This window comes from Setaria italica, chromosome IV (genome assembly GCF_000263155.2).
Source record: "Setaria italica strain Yugu1 chromosome IV, Setaria_italica_v2.0, whole genome shotgun sequence".
In the NCBI taxonomy this organism is placed as follows: domain Eukaryota; kingdom Viridiplantae; phylum Streptophyta; class Magnoliopsida; order Poales; family Poaceae; genus Setaria; species Setaria italica.
The window spans coordinates 34,523,026-34,546,061 of record NC_028453.1 but is presented as its reverse complement, the minus strand read 5'-3'; the positions used below and the strand labels follow the sequence as shown (position 1 = coordinate 34,546,061).

Here is a 23,036-nt window from a genome sequence, read left to right as displayed (position 1 = left end):
AACATGTCGGCGGCGCTACAGCCCGTCACCTGAGTCCTGAGACAGTGAGACATGAAGGCGAGCGCGCGGATCAGCATGAAAAGGCGGAGCCGGAGTCGAGGGGCAGCCGTGGCAAGCCACCGTGTACGCCGTGGTGGCGGCGGCCCATCCGCCACAAGCGCATTTCCGGCGGGGGCATCACGCCATCACAGCGTGTAGAGCGTACGTGTTGCTGGGGTTGATCAGTTGCTTCAGCAGAAGTGCAGAAGCAGAACACACTTCTATCTTGATGGAACAGAGCAGATATATAGAATATATAGTACTTCTGCACGACTGCATGGAGGTGAGGTGAGGTTATTGCCATGCCTTGGATGATGATTTGATCATGTGTTAATTCGGCTTTTCTTTCTTTCTTTAGAGAGAGTCAATTCACCTTTTTATGTTTCGCAAGAAACTGTACCTGAAGATAAACGTTAATGGTGCTTTCCGGGAGAACACAAATGCCGGTGGATGGGGGATTCACCATTCGGGGATCAACATGGGGAGGCTCTAGCCGCCGGTGCTGGCAATCTGCGGCAAATGAGATATGGAACCAACAGCAACAACAATGTATCCCTCCCTGCCAACTTGTTGAGATTACAGAGCTAGGAGCCAAGAACATTGCAACGCATCATACACCACAGCAAGCTACTGGACTCTCCTACGCTTCAGAGAACGACGGCACAAAGCCAGGGAGCTCCGCTTCGGCAGCCGCAGGGGACATCGCCTCCGCATCCTCCTCCGCCGGTGCTTGAGCGCGTCCGCCGCGGTGAGCCTCTCCTCGGAGTGGAAGGCCAGAAGGCCAGCAAGGACCTCGCGCCCGGCAACCGACAGCTCCACCATCCCGTGGAACGCCTCCACCCCCATCGTGATCATGTCCTCCTCCGTGGTCGCCGTGAACAGGGGCTCGCCGCCGGTGAGGAGCTCGGCCATCACGCACCCCAGGGCCCAGATGTCCACCTCGGGCCCGTAGCACCCGCTGCTGCGTATCAGCTGCTCCGGCGAGCGGTCCCGCAATGTGCCCACGGGATCCTCCGGGCGCATCGTCTTCCCGACGCTCCTCACCGTCCACGCGCACCCGAAGCCGCGGATCTTGAGCGCGCCGTTGCCGTCGGGGCCGACGAGGATGCTGCCGGGGTTTATGTCGCCGTGGACTGTCCCGGTGGCGTGCAGCTCATCCGCCGCCCGCAGGAGCTACCTCATGGAACCGCGCGTCTCGTCCTCGGAGAAGGGCCGCGTGAGCCGGCTGCAGAGGCTGGGACCGAAGGCGAGCTCCGTGACGATGACCGCCAGATGGCCGGTCGTCTGGAACGTGGCGACGTTTTTGATCTGCACGACGGCGGGGTGCCCGCGGCGGGCACGCGGCAGCCTCGCCCGCGGCCGCGGGAAGGCTCGGAGTGGCGCCGCCGCCGCCGTCACCCTCGCCGCCGCGGATCCGCTTGACGGCGACCGTCTCCCCCCGTGCGGCGATCCCGCTCCTCGGCCACCACGCCGGACGTGCCCTCCCCGATCTCCTCGAGCGTCTCGTCGTCGGACTGGTAGCGCGCCCGCTTCTTGCCGGCCTTCAAGCTTCATCCGCCGCCGGACGCTTGTGTGCTGCGAACGCCGCCGCCATCATCGATCGAAAAGCTGAGCGGGATGGAGTCCTAGGCGTGCCGGGAAAGTGGAGAACGAGAGAGCACTGCAGATTGGGATGATTTGGGCGGCCTGCGCGCGTGTCCTCAAGACTTTATAGTTAGTGATCAGCCGTATGATCTAACTTTGTCAGGCTCTTGACTCTTGTTACTAGTTTGTGATCCACTTTTCGCGAACTAATCTTCGCTAGTATGATTCATTCTAAAGGCAAAGCTGTGACAAAATGACAACAATATCACAATAATGCATCTCATATTGAAGTTCATTATTCAAAAGTAGCACTACTCAGAGAAGAATGGAGAACAGACTTGCATTCAGTACGTAGCTATTACTCCTTCCTTCCTTTACAAAATGTATGATGTTTTATTTTGTCTTAAGCCAAATTTATCAAATTTTGTTCAAGCTTATATAATGTATTTTTCTATAAATTTCCTCAAAGTAAAAAAAAACGCTTGAGTTAGCATAAAACTTATTACATTTTGGAACGGAGGGTACAATTTACAGGACGGCCACACAATGAGAAACGAGGTAGTCGGGATGTAGCTCACTAGCTGGGGAACCGCTGATGAACCACGGATGGAGTACTAGATAGCCTTCTTAGCAGCGACAACAACATTCAACACGTAAGGCAGGAGAAAATGGCACTACACCGCTATTCATGGAGGCTTAGACGTTAGATTAGACGCCACCAAACAAGCAGTAGACGCGGAGCGCCAGTGCGACGGCCGCGACGGCGGCCACGAGTCCGGGAAATCGCCGCGCGCGGCGAGCGTCAGCATGGCGACCGCCTCGCCGAGCAGCTGAGATGCACGAGAACGACGGCGCCGAGTAGCATCAGGACGCGCCCGGAGTCGATGAGCAGCGGCTGCTGGTGGCGACCAATCGCGGCCTCGCGGGGATGCGGCCGTCCAACCCGGCCTGACGGCCGGCGAGACGCCGGAGGTAGCGGATTACACGCGGGAAAGCCATTGCAGCAAGTGCCTCTCTGCGCGTGATTGGCGTGAACTAGGCGTTTCTAGCTAGGCTGGCTTAGGGTCCGTTCGGTTAGGAACCAATCCAGCTTATCAAGATTATACAAATTGAGTGCGAGCTGCTTTAGCACCATTGACCAGTAGACCTGAAAAGGGAATCACCAGGAGGCTAGGATCATACTGTTGGATCCAAAATAAAGAAGGGAGAACTTATGAAGTGTCTTTTTTTGTCTGTTGACTCATACATGGAGCATTTTATCTTATTAATTTAGAGCAACTGACCTCTTGATTTTCTACTGAAAACCTGTAAAAGTGCCATGATGATTTTAACAGCTTCGGTCCATTTGCTTCCATCAATCTCCCCAGGTTCGTTTGCTTACTGTCAATCCTGCAACAACCAAAACGCTTATGCTACTAATTAATGCCGGTACAGCATACTCGGTAGAGGTACAACCAAGAGCATCTACAGCCTAGCTCTGTTAATCATTCTCTAGAGCCTGTCAATCTCACTGAATTGGTTAGGCACACAGCACTAAGAAATGATGCTATCAGCTGCTTGATACACGCTTGAAATTTGCTGTGCATGTTACATCACACAACAGTTAAGGCCGTTCAACCAAATCAACAATAGCATCAAGATTCACTTAGCCGGCTACCTGGGCTGCTGTAGGAGCTGTTGTATCCCTGTCCGTGGTGGCTTCGGATGGCCTTGAGGGGCCAAGCGCTGCCACGCGGGAGTCTGCTGCTTCAGGCCTCGAGCGCTAGCGCTGGTCGGCGTTGGACGGCGAACACCAACTTGCCACATCTAACCCCAGCCTCCCTCCCCCTGCCGAGTCGGCATCACCGCCGCCGGCTCCGGCCAGCTGCCATGCCTCCCACCGTCACCCCTCTCTGGCCGCCACTCCATGCCACCACAGCCTCCGCCCGCTCCCGATGCGTCCGCTCCCCCATCCTACACTGCCGCTTCCGCCGCCCGCGCTCCTCCTGCTCCTCGGCCTCCCCGCTCCCGCATCGGGTGTCAATTAATTGGAGACATTACCTGTATCCGCATCCCGGGTTTTAAGCTCATAATTAATTGGAGACATTACCTGTATCCGCATTCCGGTTTTAAGCCCACGATTTTGGGTGTAAATTGGCGAGGTGGGATTATACCTGGTGGGCGGCTTGCAATCCCCGCCGCCTCCGAGTGCGCGACGCTCCGGCTGCCACTCCGTCACGCTAGAGGCCACGGAGTGCGCGCTGGAGCCGTTCCTGCCGCTGGTGTCCGCGGGAGAGACGCGGAAGTTGGAGGAGCGGCTCGGGGAGGCGGCCTTGGGCCGGGTGTTCCTCCTACAAGGCGGCGACTACGCCAAGAGCTTCAAGGAGTTCAGCGCCAACAACATCCGCGACACGTTCCGGCTCATGCTGCAGATGGCCATCATGGCTCTGGCCGCCCGCGGCCCTACACGTACGGCGACCCTGCAAGGGAGCCTGGCCGGAGAAAATGGCTTCTGGGGTAGCGGTGCAGCACAACCGCCCCGTCCATCGCGTGCCGCCGGAGCTCGCTTGACCTCGTCTTCGCAGTCCGCACCCGCGGTCGGGCCGCCCTTCACACTCTCCCTCCTCCCCCTCTCCACGGCCGTGGCTGAGCCCAGGACACCGGCTGCCGCACCACCGACGCTGCCGGCCGTCCGCGCCCAATCTCCCTCCGCCTCTCTGTTGTGAAGAAAGGAGAAGTCTTTTTCCCTTTAACCCCCTCCCTTCCCTTCTTTTTCCACCCGAGCTCCCCTCTTTTCAGCATTTGGACTGCGGGTTGATTATTAAAAAGTTAAGGAACTTTTTTGCAAAATGACCACGACGGACGAAAAAAAGCTGGCAGAGACGTTGCTTGCTTTAATAATAGGTATAGATATAGATTAAGAAAGTGGGTTTCACCCAACCATAGGGGTCTAATAATGAAAATATACACTAAGAGCATCTCCAGCAGAACCCCAGTCCCCAATTAAACTACCATATTAGGAGAGTCGTTGAAACAATAGTGCTGCAGCAGACTCTACTTTCCCTTTTGCCAATAATTATTGGGACAATCCAATAATTCACCCTAACTCTCCCTAAATAAAGGAGAAGCTGTGACTCTCCTAAAATGGTAGTTGGATTGGGATGAGATTATTAGGAGACTGCAAAAGTAACTCTCCCAGTAATAATAAAAGAGATATTGAGATATCCTTGTTAACTAGTTATTAAGAAATTTTATTGAAGAATTGCTGGAGATAATCAATGAATTGTAGCACTAAATACTAAGTTATGCAAGAGTTAAATGTAATCTAGCCTATGAAAACGAAATAGAAAAAAACTTGTTGCGGTTGAGACCTATGGTGGCATTCAGAACAACCTAGGCCCTGACAGCTTGAATCTCGAGCTCCTCCAAGAGACCAAGAGGCAAGGCAGCTTCGAGATTAATCCGATCCGTATTCAAATTCTATTTGAATCGAATCCGGTGGGCCCGAGACTTCAACTTCAGCCACAAGAAGATCGTGTGGGCATCCGAGGCGGCTCCTTCTTCAGTCCTATATATATTCCCGCACGAGCCCAGGCTCCAGAGCAGAATCGAAGCCCACCAGCCCACGAAAGCAGCAGAGCTCCTCGTCGAAACCGAACGCGAACAAACAAAATCCAGCCGCGGGGAGGGAAGCGGCGAAGCGAATCGCGCGATGGCGACGGTGGCGATGGACGTCTCGCAGCCGTCGGCGCTGCCGGCGGACGGCGACAAGGCGGCCGCGGCGAAGGGGAGTGGCGTGGGGAAGGGGCTGGAGCGGTACTACAAGCAGCAGATCCACGACGTGGACCTCGGGCTCCTGCAGAAGATCAAAGACCTCCGCCGCCAGGAGGCCCAGCGCAACGTCATCAACTCCCGAGGTATCAAAGCGCCGCCGGTTCCCCCAAACCCTAAACCCTGGTCTCGCAGTAGGCCGGACTCCTTGTTTGGTTTAATTCGGGCGTGTGGAGTGTACCCAAAAGACGATCCGCTGAGTTATGCTTTCGTTCTTTTTTAGGAAAAAAATAGAATTGTGTTCGGAAATTTTCATATTTAATCCAAGGCCTCATCGGTTAGGTTTTAGATTCAGGTCTCGCTTGCCGCAGGGAATTTTCTGGTCCTGTTTTGTTCTTTGTGTTTCATGCTGGGGATTGATGAGTTTTGTTGTGCGTGTAGTCCTGAAGATGCTAGCATCTCTTTTCAGAATTGAAAGTTGCCTATTTTCTAGTACCCTGGTCTAATTAACTGCTGAAAAATTCTAACTTTAACAATTCGCTGCGGCTTCCATGGTTAAATTTCAATGTTACATTGTATCTAGACATTAGCATGTATTATGCATTCTGTGTAGGGCATCCATGGAGTCTGCTTTAGATGAGGTGCTGATGCTAGATGCTATTGTGTAGATAAATTGGCAATGGGTATTTTGGAATGAACTATGTTTGTTCTTACTATTGTTGATCACTCTTTTCTGTCTTGCGAAATTTTGCATTGCAGTCAAATTTTGCCGGGATGAGTTGCGTCTGCTTCAAGAACCGGCTTCACATGTTGGTGAGGTTGTGAAGGTGATGAGCAAATCAAAGGTTCTAGTGAAGGTACATCTCCTTTCTTTGCTTTGCTTTTCTAAAGTGCTGTACTTGATGGAGCATTACCTTTTCGTGGAGAGGAACAATTATGTCCTTTCTGCAACTTCCAAAAGTATGCTGTTAAAAAACTACATGCGAACTAATATATGTGGACTTCTATTTCTATTGCTATGCAAATATCTAGTAGTACTTGGTGATGAGTCTAAATTGGGAATAGAATAAAAACTGAAATGATGTTTTATCTATAGAATTCATCTTAGATTTCAGAGCCAGGCACTCCTCATTTGACACAGCATACTAATGATTTCTGTGGAAAAATATCCATAGTTTTAAAGATGATACATAGTTGCAGAATGCCAAGAGATTTTATTAAAATTATTTCTGTTTCGATTCTCCCTTTCTTTTCCTGTTATTTTTTCATAGGGTGGCTCAAAGTACGTATTGAAGCAGATGTATTTGTATTGGCATGTATGCTTTGAACGAGACTGAGTTTTCCATTCATCCTACTGTATTTAATTGGTTATCGCAATCTCTCAGGTGCATCCAGAAGGCAAATACATCGTAGATGTTGATAAAAGCATAGATATTGCAAAGCTCATGCCTTCCACAAGAGTTGCTCTTCGAAGCGGCAGCTATATGCTTCATGTTATCCTGCCCAGTAAAGTCGATCCATTGGTTAATCTTATGAAGGTTGAGAAGGTTCCTGATTCTACATACGATATGATTGGTGGTCTTGATCAGCAAATTAAAGAGATCAAAGAGGTGTGTAAGGAGTTTCATGGCACAGTACATTTTGTTGTTTCATACTACTGTTAGCACTCTGGCTTAAAAACTCAATCTTCAGGTGATCGAGCTTCCAATTAAGCATCCTGAGTTGTTTGAGAGTCTTGGCATTGCCCAACCAACGGTTAGGATTTGTTTACTACCCCTTTATGCCATCAATCAAGTGGATGATATACTAATATTTACCTTTTCATCTTTCAGGGTGTCATTCTCTATGGCCCTCCAGGTACAGGAAAAACATTACTTGCACGTGCGGTTGCTCATCACACGGACTGCACCTTCATTAGGGTCTCAGGTTCTGAGCTGGTTCAGAAGTACATTGGAGAGGGTTCCCGGATGGTTCGCGAACTTTTTGTGATGGCTAGGTAAACACTCTCAGTTTATGTTGCAATCAAATCATCACTGTCAGTGTTACTTCAATGGGATTCTAAGATTTGAGATAAATGTGTGCATACTGTACGTAGTCTAAGGTATTAGTACCTCATTTTATTTTGACAGGGAACATGCACCATCCATTATATTTATGGACGAAATAGACTCCATAGGATCTGCTAGGATGGGGTCAGGAGGTGGTCGTGGTGACAGTGAGGTTCAGCGAACCATGCTTGAGCTTCTAAACCAACTTGATGGTTTTGAGGCAACACACAAGATTAAGGTTCTTATGGCAACAAACAGGATAGACATATTGGATCAAGCCCTCCTGAGGCCTGGCCGCATTGACAGGAAGATTGAATTTCCAAATCCGAATGAAACTGTAAGTGGTGCAGTACTAAGCACACTAGTTTTTTATCAATTATGTTCGTAGTACTGCCTAATTATCTGCTGCTAATTTTGACTTACCTGTAATCATTTTCTCTTGTAGTCTCGCTTTGATATTTTGAAGATCCACTCCAGAAGAATGAACTTGATGCGTGACATTGATCTGAAGAAGATCGCTGCGAAGATGAATGGAGCATCAGGAGCAGAGTTGAAGGTGTGTATTGGTTCCACTGATACGCCAACATTCTACTTTAGAAAATGTGTCTTAAGTAAGAATAAAAAAACATTCAGAATTGGACAGTGCACAGTGATCAGTGAACACAAAAACTACTTTAAGCAGTTCCAGGTTCAGTTATTAGCACCATTTTAGTCCATGTAGTTAAAATGTCATCTACGCAAGACTCAGCCCGGGTAGCGAGTGCAAAAATTAGCAGTTGTCCTGATTCACCCTCACGATTTTAGCTGTACAATTAGGCAAAACTTTAGTTCCGTGTCCCCAGTATTGCTCTGTCATTTGTGTACTGGAAGTCTGACATCTACAGATACTGTAGTGTGTATACATGAATTTCCCAAGTTGATTCTGGGTTTTGCAGGCTATTTGCACAGAAGCGGGAATGTTTGCCCTTCGCGAGAGAAGAGTGCACGTCACCCAGGAGGATTTTGATATGGCCGTGGCAAAGGTGATGAAGAAGGATACGGAGAAGAACATGTCACTGCGGAAACTCTGGAAGTGAGGTGGTCACCTCTCGTGCCAGGGCCAATGCTTCCGTGCTGAGACAGCTGAAGGGCTGAAGCGAATGGCCGTGCGTTGTCGGATTAACTGTTGTGAGATTCTGAAAATGTTTGTCAAACCTGTCGATGACGTGTACTCGTGTAACAGCTTTACAAGTTAAATTTCGTTCATTGGTTCATCAAAGAGGTGTGGGGGATGAAAAATCAGTTTTTCAGATGCTTCTCGTGTTGTGCTTTATCGTGTCGCATAATCGCCCCCCCTGTTTTGCCATCCTTCGCCCAAATATCATGCGGGTTTGGGAATCGCCAGTGTGCCATTGTCAAAATGAGTCATGCTAAGAATGCCTTTTGAATACATTTAATCATTTTTTTTGCCAAATATTACCATATGAATTGCCAAATTGCCGCTGAGGCTGGAATGAAGCCTGCGTTATCTGGCTAGGCCTGAAAAAAAGCTGGAGCCGGACCTGGATCTCTTTTCCCCTTCAGAAGCTCTTTCTTTTTGGAGGAAATTGGTAGGGTGACCCTACCTATTTTCATCATCATGCAAAAAACAAAAAAACAAACTATACATGTGCATACGAGTGTTTCCTAGAAAAAGGTCCATATGAATGCAAGTATGGAACGTTACAAGTGTTTGATCAAAGGATAACATAGAAAAGAAGCAAAAATTGAAGTAAGCACGTGAATTAATGTACACATGAATTTCAAGTCAGTCGGGCTCCGATTTCCCCTGCGTGAATCCTACGCGACGGCACTGCGTCGGAAGGAAGCTAGCTTTCCCGGGGACACGTGGACGGCAGAGTTGGTAACACGCTACCCCATCCGACGGCCTAGAAAGTCATCGGCGGCCACCGGCACCGGGCAACCGGGGCGCAGGCGGTCGCGTCGAACCCAAGCAGCCGACGCTCATATAAGGCGGTCGCCACCCAGCCACGGCCGCACCGCCGCATCCTCCCAACCCGAGCACCCCCCGTCGCCGGCGATCCGGTCCGATCCCCTCGCCCACCAGCCGTCTCCGAGACCTCGCTGCCTCGCGCCTCGAACCCCAGGCCCAAGGATTCGACGACCCCGATGGTGCGTTTCCGCTCTTGAACCTTTGCTGATTGTTTGTTCGTCTCGGTCTCCCTCGAGGGTTTCGGTTTATTTGGTGTGCAAGCGAGATCGACGTCGTTCTTGGATACCTGATGATCCGTTTCGCTCTTCGGAATCGTCTAGTTCGTCGCGACATCTTTCTCTCGTACGTGCTGATTAATTAGTTTGTCTTTGTGTACGGACGCAGGCGCTGCCGAACACCCAGCCCGTGGACTACCCCAGCTTCAAGCTCGTCCTCGTCGGCGACGGCGGCACCGGTGAGACGCTTGACCTTGTTGCGGGCCGCGTATCAATCACACCACAATGTTGCCTGTGTCTGAACTTTTGTTAATCTGTGCTTGTTTGTTCTTGCAGGGAAGACGACCTTCGTGAAGAGGCACATCAGTGGGGAGTTCGAGAAGCGATACGAACGTGAGCCGCAGAATTTTCCGCATTGTTCTCGTTTGCATAGTGATATTTCGGGTTCTTCATGAAGGGAATAGAAGAACCTGTTCCTTTTGCTGTTAAAGATGTGCGCCAGTTGTCTGATTGAGTTGGTCGTTCTTGATGTGCTTGACATTTTGCAGCAACCATTGGTGTGGAGGTGCGGCCGTTGGACTTCACCACGAGCCATGGCAAGCTGAGATTCTACTGCTGGGATACGGCCGGCCAGGAGAAGTTTGGTGGCCTCCGCGATGGATACTAGTAAGATCCTTGTAACCTTAGTTCTTGATTCAGATGTTGCTATCCTGATTTTTGTAGCTAGTACTTCCTCCGTCCCAAATTACTATTCGTTTTAGTTTTTTCTAGATTCATTGCTTTTGCTATGCACCTAGATATATGCTATGTCTAGATACCTAGAAAAGCCATGTATATAAAAAAAGCTAAAACGAATAGTAATTTCGGACGGAGGGAGTAACAAGTAATGCACTGGTATTTATAAGTAATTATCCAAATAACTGCATTAGAATCTTTTGGTTCACATTGTCTGGTCTTATCAACAACAAAAATCAATCATTCAGTAGCATCACTCATACTCAGAAAGGTCAACGTGGAGACCAGCTTGGATAGCTTCAAATGATCCAATGCTGGTAGACAATGCTGCACGAAGTGGTAGAAATCCCTGGAGGGACTTGTCATTAAGTGATTTTCTTGAATTCAAACCATACTGGCTGATGTAATTTGAAATTCAGTGGGTTGATCCCTGATTTTTCTTTCTAATAAGCTCAGAAAAAAAGGTGTTTAAACAAGCTAGTACAAGTAAAAATTGATGATATAAATTAATGTGTAGAGCAGCCTTGACAGCTGGAGTAGGTCCAAGTCCATTGTGGTAACCATAGAGTGACATTGTACTAGAGCTGGTAGAGATGTCTGCAAGAACTAAGACTAGATGATTTACTAAGGATTTGTCAGGCGTGTGTCAGTACAGATAGATGCCATCATCAAAGGTTTTTGCTTATATGTTTCAATTGTGCAGCATCAATGGCCAGTGTGCCATCATCATGTTCGATGTCACCTCAAGGCTCACTTACAAGAATGTTCCCACCTGGCACAGGGACATCAGCAGGTAAAAAATATGCTTTGAATTGCTCACCTGCCACTTGTTTCAGTGTCCTTAATTGGTCTGAATGCATCTTTTAATAATTGCTCCATTGGTTCATATTAGGGTCTGTGAGAACATCCCGGTTGTCCTGTGTGGCAACAAGGTGGACGTGAAGAACCGGCAGGTGAAGGCCAAGATGGTGACCTACCATAGGAAGAAGAACCTTCAGTACTATGAGATCTCCGCCAAGAGCAACTACAACTTCGAGAAGCCTTTCCTCTACCTTGCAAGGAAGCTCGCAGGGTGGGTATTGTCATCATTCTATACATGCCTGGCTTCCTCTTGATCGCAATGTTATACCGAGACCAAACGATTAACAATCCAATGCATGACTGATGGCTGTAAATGCAGGAACATGGACCTCAGGTTCGAGGCGGAGATCGCGCTCGTCCCTGCCGACGTGACCATTGACCTTGCTGCACAGAAGAAGTAAGTGAGCAATCGATCATTATGTTTATCCGACGCTGATAGTGACTCCCCTTGCTGAATATACAGTTTATATAATGCTGAGCGCCTTCTGAATCTGGAATGGTTTTCGTGGCATGCAGGATTGAGGAAGAGATTACAGCTGCAGCGTCGATGCCCCTGCCGGACGAGGACGAAGATATCATGGACTGAGCTGAGCTCAGCAAGATGCTGTCAGGCTGCCATAGTTTAGTTCTAGGTCTACTAGTTGGTGGTTTTAAGAGAGACACCTATCTCCGTTTCAGAATTTTAGTCGTAGCGTCAGGTGAAGCTGGTTTAATTCTGTACTAGCTAGCTATCGTCAGTTTCAGTGGTTGCCGATGTGAATTCCGTCTCAAGGATCTACTGTATTTGGATGGTCAAGCTATTTCTTGGTATATTCTGGAGAAATATATATATGTGGTAGTTCTACTTGGCACTCGGTTGAGGCCGTTCTTGCAAGCATGGCCACATGCGTTGTCTCGGCATGCCTTAGTGCAAAGTACCGAGTACCCTCTATTTCCAGGAGCACAGACAACCGGCGTGGATCAGTAGACAAGTGTAGGACCAACAAGTGCATAGTCCGCGTACTACCACCGCCTGAAGACTCTTCCGAAGAGCTTTTGAGCAGCTTGTTAGGCAGTCAGAAACTTAGCTGAGGACAAGACCTGAAGGGGAATGGTAAACACCAAGATAAAGTTTTTGTTGAGTTTTCAGACACTACGAAATTATACTGTTAACTTTTGAATGCATTTTGTGCCTGTGTTGCTTCATTTACCCGAATGATCCACAAACAAAACAAGAAAAGAAACAAAAGCTCTACCTGTTTCATAATCAAGTCTTGAATGCGCCCCTCCAAAAGATTGAGGCAAAAGGTGTTTTTGTTCATCTATGAGCTACATATCCTCGCGGAGGCCCTTGTATCGCTATCAAAAACAAGTCATGTTGTTTCGTATTTGATCACGTCCCTCTATAAGTGAAGGTCACGTTTTGGGTTACCTGCATTCAATTCAAACAATCTAAACTTGTTTATCATAAATTATCTTTTTATGCATTGAGTGTGAGCATTTGAAAATGACATTCCTAGTTTTTCTAATTGCTGTGAACTTTTGCATATTGCAGTCTGAAAGCTTTTGAGCATTTTTTGAAGTAAAAAAATGATTATCTTTAATAGAAATCCCTACGGTTAGACGCATCAATATCTTTTTATTTGCTTACCTGAAGAAATTATTAGAAGTCTTGCAAATAATAACTATGATAAAAAAATATCTTACAGAATGAATGTATCTTCCATTATTAATTGTGCTTTCTCGAAATTGATTTTACTGTATCTGATTGGCTGACCATGTCCGGAAGGTCCATAACATATGTTCCAGCCTTCTAGATTGTAATTCCTCTCCCCTCTCGTCCAAAGTTTCTTTTTTATTTGAAATACATATTTTTACAAAAAATATTTGGTAATACTATATGTGTTAAATGACCCAATTATGTTGGACCAGAGTAAGTACATACGAAAGCCTCATATCATGCCATTATCTACCATATCATGCATGCATATTCTGCTACTAATGTGTAATCTCCACTTATCTCCATATATCTTACAAATCTATCACGTTTGACAATGTTTATAAGAATGTCAATCAACAGATCTTGCATACAATATTTTACTCCTCATATGTGACACGAGGTTATTTCTCCCATCCTATCTGATTCTTGGACATTTACTCACTAATCGAGCAGTAAGAGGTAAATTAAGGTTCAATATAAAGGGTGTAGTTTGTGTGTTTAAATTTATGATAAATTTTTAAATGGATTATCACATCGGTGAACTTTAAAACATGACAATAATAGGTCGTCCACAGCCGCTAAAAGCCGGAGCAGGCACAAGGAGGAGTTCTTCGGATAATCTTACCTACACAAGTAGTGATGATACCGCAATAAACTACTCATTAGATTAGAGAAAGTTGAAACTAGTATTTTGCAAAAGAGAATCGGGTGATTGTTTTCTCCATTGTTTGTGCTTAATTCTGCTGTCTGAAGCCTGAAAAATGTCCGGCATCGGAATCCGACTGCAAGCAAAACTTGCCTCGTTTGCGACCCTAAATGCCCACCCCAAACAGCTATGGAAAGTCAGCCATTACATCAATAATTGATGCAATGTATACTAAGAGGTTAGATGAATGATCTCAGGATCAAGCAATTTCGTTATTGTTATAACGTCTCCTGCTCTATAAGATCCGTTCTTTGTTGCTAGTTTTGTTGCTCGATCAATTTGGTAAGGGGTAAAGTACATGATCGATCCTTAAACTTGTCTCGTTCTGTCACTTGGATCCCTGTATTCTCAAAATGCATATATGACTTCCTAAACTTAGGCTCAGGTGTCATTTAGATCCATATACTCTCAGAATGCAGATCTAGCCCTCTAAACTTGGCTTCGAGTGTCATCTAGATCCATATACTCTCTAGAAGCATTGTCGTCTCAATTAAATTGATAAAAACTTAATTTTACATAGATATAATTTAATTATAGTCAAATAATTAAAGTGAATTTCAGCTCAACGTATGTGGAGAATATTGATGTGGTAAACCTAGAAAGGTTGATGATCTTTTAGGTGCGCATTACACGCATACTCTGTTATTCTTGGAAGATTGTTCAAATTTAAATAACTCGTTGCACTTACTAAACTAAAATCAGGGTTTTATAAGATAAATTCCTGATCAAATATTGGGAGAAGCTAACGGGGCAATAAAACAAGTCTAGAAATGTGCCAATGAAAGTAATGGCTTGCTTGAAAGTATAAAATTTTGGTTTTATCATGTTTTATTAGTAGGATGACACTGCATTTTAAGAGTTTAGGGACCTATATGACACTCGAAGCCAAATTTAAGGAGTGAGATCTGCATTCTGAGCCTAGGGAGCTATATATACATTTTAAGAGTACGGGGATCTAAGTGATACAGCAAGATAAGTTTAAGGACCGACCATGCACATGATGGCTACCAACGGGGTGATGGTACGGTGTATATGTCCAAGTGCATGGTCACTTATAAGGTACGCGCAGCTTATACCGGTGCCTTAATGTTCATTCCCTCTTATATTAAAAAAGAGGGTACAGAGTACGTTTCCTCAAAAGAAGAAGTAGCACATATTTAACCAGATTAGACCTTTTTCTATTGCAGTACATGCTTGAATGTTTTAACCAATTTTTTTAAGTAAAAAAGGGTGTTTCCTATGATACCGAATCCATACTAGTAGATATGTAAGGCACATCCACATATTTTTATTTGTTTACATGGAGGAATTATATACTACCTCTATTTCAAATTGCAGGTCGTTTTACCTTTTGTAGATACATGATTTTTGCTATCCACCTAGATATATATTATATTTAGATACATAGAAAAATCTATGTATCTTTTTTTAATTAAGGAAAAACATCCAGTCTTGAACATTCACATGCGAATGTCTACGACCATAAAGAAACAAATCCGGCCACATGGCCAGAAGCTACACGAGTACTTAGACTCCAAACCTCCAATTGAGGAACACAAAAGAAAAGAAAGAAAAAAAATTAAGAAAGAAAGCTTGAAAGACTAAGTTTCGAACTTCTTTTACGTGCTTCGGTCCCTGTAACAAACATCTTACATCAATTGTCTTCTTAGAAACTTTTGATACAAGGATAGTTGATGGTCATGTACTATCTGGTAATCCTTGTCATCTAGAAACCGCACAGAGTCGATCTCTACCACGCAAACAGATCGGGCACCACCATAGCTCCAAGCTGACTATGGTGTCGCCCTTAAGGACTCCAAAACGATCTACAATTTGGAGGAGTAAATGTCTTAAATATAGTAACCATGCAAAAAAAAAAGTCTTATACCCGTTATGTATCGTCCAATATAATTTTGCAACGTCCATATATTGATTAAATTATCTAGCTGATTGGTCATGTTTGGATTGTCAGTAACATGTATTCTAATTCCCCTATTTTCAAACTATGACGTTCAGGACTAGTTAATTAGGCTCGAGCTGCTTGAGACGACAAACCCGACTCGACCTGCCCCAAAAACAACCTAACCCAATACTTCGGGCTATGGTCAGCCTTAGTTGAAGAAACCTCGCCTGATGCATCCATGGGGCAGTGCCTAAATTTTTGGCCTCATGTCAGGACCGTGCCATATGTTTTTTCAACCTGACCGAAACCGGACAAACTATGTGTTTGATAAGGTCAAAATCTAATTAGTTTGAAATGATCTCATTATCTTATCATTAGTATTACATATATATTTAAAAACAAAGGGACTAGATTGTAAATGTTATGCCCGATTCCAAAGTTCAAGTCCTTGCTGCAATTTTGTTGGTCAAACATTTTAAGTTTTGGTCATTGTTATATAAATAATTATGACAGTTGGCAGCCTAAAATTGGCGGTGCTAGTCCATAAACTGGCTTTCATGACATATAAACATTTATTTGAAATATAATATTTTTTTACGAAAATTAATGGTCAAAGTGTCACCTGTATACAAATACAAAGTCACTACCTTAAATAGCTCATCTTATATTGGGCAATAAAAGGTACATATGAAAGCCTCATTTTGTGCAAAGCATATACTACTATTATTAGTGTGTAATCTCCAATTATCAACCAAATCCTACAAATATATCTCGTTTGATAATGTCCATAAACAAGTAAATCTCAAAAGATCTCACGTAGAAGATTTTACTCTCCTCTGCGTATGTTGTGGCACAAGGCCATTGCTCACATCTAGACACTAATCGAGTGAGAGGCTGGTACATTGCGATTCAATATGAGGAGTATAGGCAGTGGCAGTCTATCATGCAAGGTGACCGTCTTGTTCCTTGTGCTCTGTGGATGCCTCTCTTTGCCAACACAGTGTAAGTACCCACCACCATCTAGTCTCCTCGCAAACCTAGCTTGTCTCACTACCTTTACAATGAATTTTTTTACATGGATTGTCATACTGAAAAACTCAAAATGTTACAATTAACAGGTCGCCGACAGCTGCTCAAGGCCGGAGGTACAAGAAGTGATTCTCCTAGTAGTCTTGCCAATACAAGTACGAATGCTACTGCAGCCAACTCGACATTACATGAGAAAAAGTTCATAGTGGCCTTTTGCAGAAGACAACTGGGTGATTGTTTCCTCGAGTGCTACTGCTGTTTGAAGCCCGAAAGGTGTTGGCCAACACAACCAGATTGCCAACGAAACTGCCTCACCTGCGACCCTAAATGCCCCCCCTGACGAAACAGATGTGGAAGGGCGGGCGTTAAATCAATAATCATCGCTGTGTTTTACTAATAATCTCAGAATCAAGGGAAACAAATATTGGCAAATTGTATGCTGCTGTCGCTTTCTGCTATAATATCCGTGCTCTATTGCTGGTTTTGTTGCTCGATCAATTCGATGAGATGCTACCGATCGGGGTGGTGGACTCTTGCATCTCTAGCAGTTCCCCCCAATATCCCATCCTCAATAAGTAGTTAGTGGGGCTGTCCCAATAACAGTTTTATGGTTATTAAGGGAGATACTTTTTTTAGTTCCTCAAAAATCCAATTCCCAAAAAAGTTCTGCACACACACTACCATATGGAGTGTCCTTACGTCAATTCTTCTCTCCTCTTTCTGTAGGGATCTCCCACCTCTCCCTCTCCCATGCTAGTGCCGCCGCTTGTGGGTATAGATGGTCAGATGGGCCGCCTGGTCCTAGCCCGGCTCTAGCACGAAATGGACCGGCCCTATCAGGCACGACGGCTTGTCCGTGCCGTGCCGTGCCGTGTTGGACTGTCGTGCCTAACTAGCGGCCCAGGCCCGGCACTACGGCCTCTTCTTCGTGCCGGGCTAGCACGGTGGCACGGCAGGCACTAACGTGCTTGTGCCGGGCCAGGCATGAACAAGCAGCTAGACAAATAACATCTCATTCAACTCAGAAATACTTGTACATGCACAATATTTCAACAATTTCATTGAAAAGTTCAAAAGAATCGTAAATTTATCATTCAAAAGAACTCAGATAGATCACACATTCACATCAGAGTTAGAGACAAGAGAGAACACACATTTTCAAAAGTTTGAGCTAGTGCAATGACAGCCTCATTAAAAATATATCTAGGTAAAACTCACACCTCGTGAGAAACCCTAGATAGGAAAAAAGAGTGCAGCCCAACTCAATCAATTCAAATATGAAATAGTTCAAAGTTATTACAGTCCAAGTTCTAGTTACATCCAGTTACACAGTTGAATAAGAAGGAGCATCTAGATACAAATCAATAAAAGATTCTTCAAGTTCCTTGTCCTCCACCTATTGCTGAAGCCTTGCTTCTGCAGCCTCCCAGTCCTTGGTGCAGGTGAGCATCTCCGCCATCTCTGGGCTCAATCGACGTCGCCGCTCCTTGATAATCCTTCCAGATGTACTAAAAGCAGACTCTGAGATATGGTAGAAGCAGGCACAGTCAAAACATCTCTAGCTAAGATTGAAAGTAATGGATAAGTAAGTTTGTGTTCATGCCACCAGTTGATGATGCTGAAGCTATCAGCAAATTGGGTGACAATATCACTATCCAAGTAGGTAGAGAGTTCAGAACCAACACCCATAGAAGCTCCAACAACTGCACTAGTGCTTGCTGCTTGCAGCAAGGCACTTATAGATGTTCTTCTAGACAGAGGGAGAGGGGGGGGAGGGTGCAGAAAGAGTTACCAGGACTTGAGAAAATGTCAGATGTATCATCATCATCTCTTGCACTTGAAAAATGTCATCCCAAGCACTTTTTTTCTTACCAGAACTGGGTGGTTCCGAAGGCCTTCGCAACTTAACTACACCAAACTTATCATCATATTGCTTAAATATGGTAGAAAGTTGAGCTCTTACCTCAGTTAAGTAAGAAGAATAATCAGTACTAGTAAGCTTAGATAACAACCTAAGGATATTGTGAAAATTCTTTAATTTAGCTCTAGAATCCAAGATGAATGCAAAAAAGTAAATCATAGGAATGTCCCTCCAATACTTAAGATAGACATCTTGCATAGGAACAACCACAGGCCTAAGCAATTTATCTTTCTCATAACACTTCAAGTGCTTACATATCAAAATGAGATGATGCAACATAAGTGGAGTACTAGGATAATAAACACCAAAAAGTGCAATAGTAGAATCATAAAACAGTTCAAGAAATGATAATACATTCTCTACAACAGTCCAATGGTCATCTGTTAAAAGTAAAGGCTCATCCTCACCTCTGGGATTGTTAGCCTCAATGAACACATTAAATGTCTACTTGTAAGGGATCAGATGCTTAAGCATGAGGTATGTAGAGTTTCACCTCACATCCATATCCAAACCAAACTTTTTTGGATGAAAATTCACAGCAATGCAATACGTCTTAAATGCAGCAATGCGCTGGTTAGAGGAATTTATGAAAGAAATTGCAGTTCTAAATGCTTCAACATATGCCCTGATCACATTCAAAGCAGATTTAATCATAAGATTAATAATATGAGAAGCACAACACTGATGCAAGAACAGATTACCAACATAACCAGACAATTTAGGAGTCAATTTGGTAATGGCATTGGTATTAGAAAAAGCATTGTCCAAAGTGACAGAAAAAAACCTTAGCCATTAAACCATACTCCTCTAGGACAGTAGTCACACGATCAGCAATGTTTTGACCATTATGAGATTCATCAATGAGCCTAAACCCAATGATCATCTTCTCTAGTTGGCAGTCAGGTAAGGTAATCCTCCTTAGCATTGCCAGACCATATATCAGAAGTAAGAGCAACAGAACAAACATCAGCTAAAGAATCAATAAGCTTAGCATGGCAAGCAGTAAAGTACTTGGTCAAATCTCAAGTTGTGGTTTGTCTAGAGACAGCAGAAAATCTAGGATTATGAGCAACCTTCATGTACTCTTCAAAAGCATCATATTCACCAAAACAAATAGGGAGATCTAGTCTAGCAATCAAACAACATAGCTGAGTACGACCTACATCGGCACTGTACTCCCAGTGATGTACACTACCATCAGCACTGAATTGAAGCAAAGATTGAGATTGGAGTTGGTTTGCCTTTCTCGCTCGGCGTACCTTGACATGCTGCTAGAGATGGCTAGTGCCAATAGCAGAACGAGGAGCGTAAACATGGTCGCAATGAAAGCATTTGGCACCGGTTTTTACCCTCTTACCATTGATGTCCTCGTAGAGCTTTTTGAAGTCATTCCATGCTTCAGATGTAGTCATTCGGCGCTTCTTGCCACCGGTGCTCACAGTGGCAGCATGATTGTCCTCGCCATCACTGACATCAATAGGATCGGCTGCGCTACCCAACAACACTTGCTGATCGGCTTCGATGTCACTCTCATCATCTCCACGCAGGCTGCACATCCGAAGGTCATCTCTCTTGCCTGCACATAGAGAGAAGTAGAGAAGGTCAGAGGTGAGATGAGAATGAGAGACAGAGGACCAGAGACAAGAGGGAGATACAAAGAGCCAGAGAGGCTTACCTGCTGCGAATCCAGAGCACCAAAGCGGCCGGCGAACGATGGATCCGACCCCCTCGTTCCTCAACGGCTTCACGATGGCCGACGACCTGCACAAGGTAGAAGAAGATGTGAGAAACAGAGAAGAACCAACAAGAGTGCTTGGTGATGTCGATGAACCACGGATCTAGTCTAGGGGATGACGAGATGACACCAGAGCGGCTGGTGAGGACCACGAACAAAGATCGAAGCTAGCGTGGACGATGAAGGAGAGGACAAGGAAGAGAGTCAGGGAGAGACGGAGTAGATCAAGAACCATGTCGTGCCATGCCGGCCTGCGACGACGGAGCCACGGAGTGGCACTCACCGTCGTCGGAGAGGGAGAAGATGAGAGTTGAGAGGGTGGCGAGATGAGAGTGAGCCTCAACTCGATCACCAGAGAGGTGAGACGATAGACAGATGAGAGGGCGAGCGAATGGGGGCTAGGGTTTTGGGCAAGAGATGAGGGAGGCCAGCCGTATCTTATATACGCCACCTCCCAACGGGCGGATCCAATGGTCACGAGGGGGCACATTCAACAGTCGGCGGAGGGGGGGGGGGTCTGGCAGGCCAGGCTGCCTTTGTGCCAGCCCAAAATTCATGCCATGCCGGGGCTAGCACTATGGGCTGGAGTGGTGGCCTAGGCACACATGACACCTCGGGCTAGGCTGGCCCAGGTGTGGCAGATCCACTTCAGATTTGCTTGGTTAGACATGATTTAGCCGCATGACACGCGACGCTCATGCCTAAACCGAGTAAACACGAAGTGCCGTCGGATTTCATCCGATTTAACCACTTGAACAGGACCGAATAGTAAACCCACACGAAGGTGAGCGGTTCCAGAGAATACAACAAGTCCACTGAGTTAACAAATTAACCATTTGGTTTGGCCATAAAAACAACATCAGAGTTTTACAAGGTTCAGCAGAAAGAAACAACAAAAGGTAAAACAACTAGCGGAAGCTAACTTCGTCGGGGTCGGACATCCCTGGTGAGGCCAACCGGGACGTCAATGATCCCGCTCCTCACCGTCCGAGGAGGGATCCCACTCAACCGTCCAACCCGGAGGGAGTTGGGGCGGCCAAGTGCCAGCAGAGGGAGGTTCAGAGGCAGCAACTTCACCTGAAAAAGAAGAGCCACAACAAGGCTGAGCTACTAAGCTCAACAAGACTTAACCGACAGGGAGCGCGCTAAGCTACCTCTCCTAGACATGCAAGGCTTTTTGGCTGAGGGGTTTGTTTGCCAAAAGCGCTAGGTGTATCCCTACTTTCAAGTTTTAGCTCCAGTTCTAAGTTCATTACCCGGTCTAAGTTTGCAACCTATTCTAAGCAACCAAGAATCAACCAAAGGGTATATACATCATCAATAAGACCATGTCATCATCAGATTCCTCATTTACTCAGGGTGACATAGCGATCAAGCAGTCTCAAACTGTGAGAGGCAGACGAATTGATTCGAGTTTCTTAACCATGCATGGCGAACCTAATCTCACGACATCCGCGCACCACAAGGGTCGCTTCCTGTGTTGGTCGTCCCCATCAATTCCCAGGCGCGTGTCAGGTCCAAACTTCCCTTGGCATGCAATGCTCCATGGTCCCGACCTCTACCGTACTGTGACCGCACTTGCACCCACATGATGCACCATGGGAACCTCGTTCCAGGGACAGCAGGGGTATAAGCCACGCCATAGTTTGATCAGCTACTAGGCTTCCCCATCCCATACTAGGTATGAGATTAGTACTTTCAAACACTTGATCACGAACACCACCACTGTCAGGCCTTAGCAAGTTCATAGACAGACGGGGCGATCAGCCAACCACCAAAGAGTTACCCAAAACCCTGCCCCGTCCATCATCCTTATAGTTGTAACAGAAGAGAAACAACCAACTCCTACAACTCGCGAGTGACAGGAAATCACTTGGCTTTTACCGTATCCTAATTAAGCAAAGCATCTACTCGGTCCAACAGCTAGTGTTCAGATCAAGGGAGCTAAGTTATGCATCTATGGTTCCAAACAACTCCTATACGTAAATGCACAAGCATGTTAAAGGAGGCATGCGCAAGTCTGGTAAAACATAGGGGGATTCATGCATCCGGGGCTTGCCTTCGAGCAAGGGGGAGGGGAACTGTTCTTCTGCCTAGGCAGCTTCGGCTTATGGAGGCAAGAGCTCAGCTACACCTTCGTCTTCTGGCGCCGGGTGCAACTCGTAGAAGCCGTCGGCGAGACGCAGTTCTACACGAATGCAATGCATGGGTTAGCATAGACGGTTATTTCAACAACAACACTTGCAAGTTTGAGCCCATAAACTTGCGGCAAATTACAGGAAGGTGGGGAGGTTCGATGGAGTTGATGAAGATCAAGATGTAAGGGTCGGAGGGGGAGGAACTTATGATCTGGCCCTTAATCTAGAGGAATAGATGTGCTAGGGGTCCTCAGACTTAACGTTGAAAAGTCCCCAAGTTTTACACATATACCCTCGGTTCAAAGAAAAAGATACAGCCGAGCCCTCGGGCGAGGCGGAGAAGGGTCGGCGGAACAGACAGGGTCGGGCGAGACGGAACTGGGGTCGGGCGGATAGGAGGGGTCGGACGAGGCGAACAAGGGTCGGCAGCTTACCTTCGTCTTACAGAGAAGGCTTGGACGGAAAGACTAAGGGGCTTGGGACAGTGGCGAGGATGTCCGGCAGTGTTCCGGCGGCTGCGGTGCTTCTTGCGGATCACAGCAAGCTCTTGGGCGGCACTGAAAGCAGTGGCTGATGGATTTGGGAAAGTGGTGTGGCGCGGAGAGGAGAGTTCCTCAGACTTAGGTGGTGGCACTGTGAGCTCGAACAGGGAATAAGAGAGAGAGCAGTTAGGGCAAAGGGGAACTCCGGCGGGGCTTCTG

The 23,036-nt window shown here is 46.2% G+C and overlaps 3 protein-coding genes and 1 long non-coding RNA gene across 4 annotated transcripts; 2 read left to right on the top strand and 2 right to left on the bottom strand.

Annotated features, from left to right (window-relative positions):
- Positions 1-666: 666 nt before the first annotated feature.
- Positions 667-2,432, bottom strand: LOC101762178 (putative cyclin-dependent kinase F-2). The gene is made up of 2 exons (XM_012845309.2): positions 2,343-2,432; positions 667-1,212 (listed from the first exon to the last, which is right to left on the bottom strand). The coding sequence occupies exons 1-2, from the start codon at positions 2,430-2,432 to the stop codon at positions 667-669; spliced, it is 636 nt and encodes a 211-aa protein (XP_012700763.2).
- A 515-nt stretch (positions 2,433-2,947) lies between these two features.
- On the bottom strand, positions 2,948-3,671 carry LOC105914300. The gene is made up of 2 exons (XR_001163876.1): positions 3,281-3,671; positions 2,948-3,012 (listed from the first exon to the last, which is right to left on the bottom strand). It is a non-coding gene; the product is annotated as an uncharacterized LOC105914300 (long non-coding RNA).
- A 1,553-nt stretch (positions 3,672-5,224) lies between these two features.
- On the top strand, positions 5,225-8,710 carry LOC101770959 (26S proteasome regulatory subunit 8 homolog A). The gene is made up of 8 exons (XM_004965907.2): positions 5,225-5,519; positions 6,133-6,230; positions 6,759-6,983; positions 7,066-7,128; positions 7,206-7,369; positions 7,503-7,758; positions 7,867-7,977; positions 8,357-8,710. The coding sequence occupies exons 1-8, from the start codon at positions 5,315-5,317 to the stop codon at positions 8,495-8,497; spliced, it is 1,263 nt and encodes a 420-aa protein (XP_004965964.1). The 5' UTR covers positions 5,225-5,314; the 3' UTR covers positions 8,498-8,710.
- A 665-nt stretch (positions 8,711-9,375) lies between these two features.
- LOC101770548 (GTP-binding nuclear protein Ran-3) lies at positions 9,376-12,058 on the top strand. Its single transcript, XM_004965906.3, has 8 exons — positions 9,376-9,572; positions 9,778-9,847; positions 9,945-10,001; positions 10,157-10,274; positions 11,047-11,136; positions 11,236-11,415; positions 11,524-11,601; positions 11,721-12,058. The coding sequence occupies exons 1-8, from the start codon at positions 9,570-9,572 to the stop codon at positions 11,788-11,790; spliced, it is 666 nt and encodes a 221-aa protein (XP_004965963.1). The 5' UTR covers positions 9,376-9,569; the 3' UTR covers positions 11,791-12,058.
- The last annotated feature ends 10,978 nt before the right edge of the window (positions 12,059-23,036 follow it).

Excerpts from the sequence above, each read along its gene's own strand:
- LOC101762178 (XM_012845309.2), bottom strand. The coding sequence starts at position 2,432 with ATGCTGACGCTCGCCGCGCGCGGCGATTTCCCGGACTCGTGGCCGCCG. Across the intron at positions 1,213-2,342 it reads CCGCGTCTACTGCTTGTTTG|CTCCTGCGGGCGGCGGATGA; the intron begins GTGGCGTCTAAT and ends TCCATGAGGTAG.
- LOC101770959 (XM_004965907.2), top strand. The coding sequence starts at position 5,315 with ATGGCGACGGTGGCGATGGACGTCTCGCAGCCGTCGGCGCTGCCGGCG. Across the intron at positions 6,231-6,758 it reads AATCAAAGGTTCTAGTGAAG|GTGCATCCAGAAGGCAAATA; the intron begins GTACATCTCCTT and ends GCAATCTCTCAG. Across the intron at positions 7,978-8,356 it reads CATCAGGAGCAGAGTTGAAG|GCTATTTGCACAGAAGCGGG; the intron begins GTGTGTATTGGT and ends TGGGTTTTGCAG.
- LOC101770548 (XM_004965906.3), top strand. Across the intron at positions 11,137-11,235 it reads TGGCACAGGGACATCAGCAG|GGTCTGTGAGAACATCCCGG; the intron begins GTAAAAAATATG and ends GGTTCATATTAG. Across the intron at positions 11,602-11,720 it reads GACCTTGCTGCACAGAAGAA|GATTGAGGAAGAGATTACAG; the intron begins GTAAGTGAGCAA and ends CGTGGCATGCAG.